General features: G+C 41.1%; 1 gene segment (V, D, J or C); it reads right to left on the reverse strand.

Moving 5' to 3' along the window:
* Nucleotides 1-650: 650 nt before the first annotated feature.
* LOC115897452 lies at nt 651-1,298 on the reverse strand. The segment is given in 2 exon segments: nt 651-1,051; nt 1,155-1,298. Coding segments are annotated over 2 exon segments (447 nt in total).
* Nucleotides 1,299-6,000: the final 4,702 nt, after the last annotated feature.

Genomic DNA, 6,000 nt, shown 5'->3' on the forward strand with positions numbered 1-6,000 from the left:
TAAAAATAACAAATCAATTATGAATTACTCTAATAATTTATATTTTGATCATCATTAAGTTTGTTTCTTTAGGACATATTTTCAGAATTATTTTATCGGAATGTTTAATATGAATGCCTACACATATATGCATAGGTCTGTGTATTTACGCATCTTTGTTTTTTCTTTTTCTCCTTTTTTTTTTTTTTTTGAGATAGAGTCTCACTCTGTCACCCAGGCTTGAGTGCAGTGGCCCAATCATGGCTCACTTCAACCTCCACCTCCAGGGTTCAAGCAATTATCCTGCCTCAGTTTCCCGAGTAGCTGGGATTACAGGTGTGAGCCACCATGCCCGGCCTATACATCTTTCTGTGTGTATAAATATATGTCCCTATAGCTATGCAGCTGCTAATGTCAACAAATGTTAATAAAAGTCTGGAAGAATCAGTGCAAATAATTAGCAATGTATATTTCTCGAAAGTATATATTTTAAAAATCTATATGGAATTTTAATAATATTTTAACACTAACAATAACAACTTCATAATAAATACAAGTAATGAAATATCACAGCCTAGAATGCTCCAGAGTTCTGCAAATACAAACCTGACTTTTCCAGCTGAGGACAAAGGAAACCTCCCGCTGCACCTGCTCCTGGGACCTGCACGTCCTCAGTGGGTCCCGAGCGCCCCCTGGTGGCCCCGCGCGCCCCTGCAGGGGGGTTTGTGTCTGGGCTCACACTGACCTCGCCTCACTGTGTCTGTCGCACAGTAATACACGGCCGTGTCCTCGGTTTTCAGGCTGTTCATTTGCAGGTACAGTGTGTTCTTTGAATCATCCCTTGAGATGGTGAATCTGCCTTTCACAGACGCGGCGTATTCTGTCGTGTAACTGTTAGCTTTGTTTTTAATAAGGCCAACCCACTCCAGCCCCTTCCCTGGAGCCTGGCGGACCCAGTGCATGTAGTAGTCACTGAAGGTGAATCCAGAGGCTGCACAGGAGAGTCTCAGGGACCTCCCAGGCTGGACCAAGCCTCCCCCAGACTCCACCAGCTGCACCTCACACTGGACACCTGCGAACACAGAGACACCAAGGTCAGAAACTGCCACACAAATCCACAGTTTCTCTCACTCATGTCCCCTCACACTCAGTATTTCTAGTTCACCATGAATTACCTTTTAAAATAGCAACAAGGAAAACCCAGCTCAGTCCCAACTCCATGACTGGTGGTCTGTGTTCAGTGCTGGTCACCAAGTGGAAACTCCTGGGAATCCCAGGCGGGGGCTCCTCTCCCAGAGCTGCAGGGTCAGGGCTGGGCTGGTTTTCATCAGCAGAGGGAGGACGGTATTTGCATGTCTCCTACTATATAGCAAGCTCTGGGGTGGGACGCCTGAGGAGAGGACGGGCCCAGATAGGATGACTGTGCCTTGTAGGAGTTTGGTGACTATGATGGTATTTGGGAAATATGTTGTCTTATGAAATTATGCTGTGATAAACACTTTGAACTGATCACCCTATTTTATTTGTACATACTTGTGTAAATTATGTTTTGTCACAGCCAATGGTTTCTCCACGTACAGATGTGGAAGTAAACCACACATGAAAAAGGGGCTCTGTATGTATCTAAGGGCTCATGTCTGGGATGAGTAAGCCCCGGTACCTGGGCCTGTGCCCCACTTACTCCCTGAACCAACTCCAGGACAGAGCTGGGGGTGCCTAATGTGGTTGTGGAACCCACTTTCTGTAGTGAGAACATGTGTGATTGTGCTACATTCTAGCATTCACCTAAAAATATGGTGAGAACTAGGGTTAGGCAGATACATTTCTAAGTATCTTTGAAATTTAACATACATTTTTTCCCATCATTCTATCACTCCTTTCTTGTCTAAGTTTCCAGTTGTTTGCTTGTGATACATTATATAAGTTTAGTTTACATGCAATAAACTTTCACATATTTAAAGTGTACAATTGATAAACATGAGGTAACCGTCATCGTTATCAAGGTGGACAAGAGAATTCTCAGCATTTCCTTTTGTTCTTCTATATTATTCCTCCTTTTCCTTTCTTCCTTCTACCATTTCCCTGGCAACGACTGATCTTTGCATTGCTGCTGAGTCATTTTAATTTACCAGAATGTATAAAAATGAAATAACATGGTATATATTCTTATTTGTTTGGCCTGTCTTAAATGATTAGATATTTCACCTTGTAGTTGGTATAGCAGACTTTTAAAATTCTAAATAGTGGGTAGTATTCTAGCAGACAAATTTACCATAATTTGTTTTTCTATTAAGCAGCTGAACAATATTTGTTTTTTTTTTTATTATTCTAGGTCTTACTAAAGATCTGCTATAGAGCTTGGAAATGTACATAGAAAAGGAATGTATTTTTTCTTATTTTTACAACTTCATCAACAATAAAAGATAAATACAGAAGATGGAATTTTGCAAATTTTCTTTAATACTTTTGATATTTAAAGTTTCAAAACAAACAACAAATCTGGAGTTTTGGGAGAAGCAAGCTCTTGCAGAGAGTAACAAAGCCAGGGTTTGAAATTAGCTAAGGCAGAGTCTGGAATACGAAATAGAAGCTATTACAAGATAAAATACAAATATATATTGGATTGTTTGAAACTGTGTGTGGTGCCCATGTTGTAGTGTGAAATTTCAAGGGACCACATACTGAAGAGCTATCCTACCCTGTTAAATCCCTTTGCCCAAGAAAGGGGAGAGTCACGAATCTTCCTTCCCTGAAGTGTCTGTCAGGGAGAGAACAAGAGCCCACACTTCTGAAATGTGTTCAGCCCAACTCCCTTATTCCCATTACAGAACTAAGAATTTACTCCGCAGGGGCAAATCACTGAAACCAGAATCCTAGGATCACTTGTTCAATGTCTCAGGAATTGAGATGGTAACACCAAGATCTATTGAGAAGCAGCTCCCCTGTCTTTCTTATGGAATCAGAGTCTTAGTCTGCAGGGCAGGGCAGCAGATCTGCAAGGTGATCACTCCGATGGAGAACACCGGAGCTCTGGGAGGGAACACTGGGGAAAACAGGAGGACTCTATCCCAGGGGAAGGGCAAGAACACACAGACCAGCATCTCATCTGGAGGAGGGTCAGGAACACTCGCAAGGTCACATGCAGATCCAGGGTCATGAAGCCTTCCAGGAGCATGAACCAAAGAACATGGACCTAGGAATATGGACCCTTTAGTCTAATGTCTTTCACCAATTGAGAAATTGTCAGTAAATAAAACACTTGAGTGCACCTGAGGGAGCTGAAAGAGATTCTCTGAAGGATGAAACAAGGTAAAGAGACAAAGTCAAGCAGAAAAGACAAAGAAGGTATCATTGGAAGATCTGTAGTCTCTGGCGGGCGTAGAAGGACAGACTTCAATTCGTTTTTGAAACCTTTTTATCAGTCTTTAGTAATTTATGTGATAAAATAGTTGGCCTCATCAATGGCGTCTTATTATCCCCATCAGGGATGAGGGTCCATGTGGCACAGTTCTAGTCATGGGGGCAGGAGAGATGCTCTGTTGAGGTGTTCCAGGTCCTTCAGAGGAGAATCGCAAAAAGTCTCTTCTCCACTTCCAGACAATGTATAATATGTGTGTGTGACCCTTGGGAATGTTGTCCCCATGTCACTGTATGAGGGGAGTCCCCTGGGGGGTGAAGCTGACTTTCTGGATGTATCAGTGTGGAAAATTGAGAAAAGAAACTGCCTGGGAAGATGAACTGTCGAATTATTCAGTCCTGGAGCCACTCACATCCAGGCTTCCTGTTTCATTAGGTTGTGATTTTCCTCATTGTTGAATCAGCCTAGGTTGTCTTTCTTCACTCTCTGCTAAAATAGGCACACATAATAATCTACAGGCTTTTGGGTAAATAAGTAACTAATTTCAAAATTAGAACAAGTCCCAAGTGAAGTAAGTTACCGTGTGGTTAATAATGTGGTAGACAGGAGACATGGCTGTATACTAAGAGAGTGTTCATGTCTATTTTATATTAGTTAGCAAAATCTTTTGTATATTCCTTAGATAATACACCCATTGTGACCTTTGATTTAGCATTATTTCTTGATGAGTAACACCTAAATAATAAGTGTGATGGTTATTAACCAATAATTTATATTACAAGTACAAACTTCCATTTGGGATCTATTCCTCTACCTGATGTAGAGGAATCCACCCAGAAGGCAGAAGTTATTGCACTTATTAGAGCTTGTTAATTAACCAAAGGACAGGATTAAATACAGATGTTTTACTGTAGTGCAGAATTTTTTTTTTTTTCTTTTTGAGACGGAGTCTCGCTCTGTAGCTGGGGCTGGAGTGCAGTGGCCGGATCTCAGCTCACTGCAAGCTCCGCCTCCCGGGTTCACACCATTCTCCTGCCTCAGCCTCCCGAGTAACTGGGACTACAGGCGCCCGCCACCTCACCCGGCTAGTTTTTTGTATTTTTTTAGTAGAGACAGGGTTTCACCATGTTAGCCAGGATGGTCTCGATCTCCTGACCTCGTGATCCACCCGTCTCGGCCTCCCAAAGTGCTGGGATTACAGGCTTGAGCCACCGCGCCCGGCCTGTAGTGCAGAATTTTAAACTGTGCTGCAAGCAGAAGTTTTTAAATCTTCTGAGAGCCCCATCAAAATGGACAACAAGAAAATACACTTTTAAATAAATTCCTACATTCTAGAGACCTGATATATAAATTTGAAACCAAATGCAAACAAAGAGAAAAACAAAAGTCTAGCATGGAAACTAGAATAATATTATGGTGCATCATTTCTCCAAACACAGTCTTAACCTGGTGTGTAATATTATCTAAACATGGAAGGCATCGCCACTGTTCACATTATACAGAATCAATCCCACTCACAATATTCTGGATATGTTGAAAAATGGCATGTTTAAATAAAAAATATTTAAAAATTAATAAAATATGGAAACTCTCTTGGCCAAGAGTTATCCCACTAGCACTATGGCATCAGGGTCCCTCCCTCAGGACACATCAGTTACTGCCCTATGACCCGGGAGCTGGAGGATTCATACATTTAGAAATTTTACCCTCATTGCTCACCTTTGTCCTATTGCATGCATGTGTTACACGACATTGAAAATAATTTTTGTATTATACTCACTCCATACACCAAAAGTTTAAGGTTGACTTTTTATGTCATCTTTTCACAGTATTTTGTGATCTTCAACCATGAAATTATGTCTGTTGGAACAAACATCAGAAAAAATATTGTGCTGTTGAAACATTTTGGCATAAATCATATCAGGCACGATTAACCAAAATACAGCAGAAAACAATTCAGGGAGTCAATTATTGGGTTGATATTTTGCAACTAAAGGATCCATTCAGACCAGATGTGGTGGCTCATGCCTGTAATTCCACCACTTTGAGAAGCAAAACCAGGAATATCGCATGAGACCAGGTGTTTGAGCCCAGCCTGGGCAATATAGAGAGATCCCATTTCTATGAAAGAACTTTTTAAAAAATCAGCTGGGTTTGGTGGTGCACCCCTCTAGTCCTGGATACTCAGGAGGCTGAGAGAGAAGGATTGTGTGAGCCAGAAGTTCAAGGTTACAGTGAGCTGATTGTGCCAGTGCACTCCAACCTGTGTGACAGAGTGAGACCCTGTATCTAACTATAACAATAATACCTAAGAATTTTACATGATTGTACCTGTGTGACAGAGTGAGACCCTGTATCTAACTATAACAATAATACCTAAGAATTTTACATGATTGTACCTGTGTGACAGAGTGAGACCCTGTATCTAACTATAACAATAATACCTAAGAATTTTACATGATTGTACCTGTGTGACAGAGTGAGACCCTGTATCTAACTATAACAATAATACCTAAGAATTTTACATGATTGTAAGGCACCTTAAATAGAAGATACTAAACTGAGTAGCCTCAGGATTCCTCTGATGCTTCTGATGTTTTGGAGCAGACAACTCACCTAAGACGTTCCGAATAAGCGGGTGATTTTACGTAGTGAAAGGTTTC

This window comes from Rhinopithecus roxellana, chromosome 5 (assembly GCF_007565055.1).
Source record: "Rhinopithecus roxellana isolate Shanxi Qingling chromosome 5, ASM756505v1, whole genome shotgun sequence".
In the NCBI taxonomy this organism is placed as follows: domain Eukaryota; kingdom Metazoa; phylum Chordata; class Mammalia; order Primates; family Cercopithecidae; genus Rhinopithecus; species Rhinopithecus roxellana.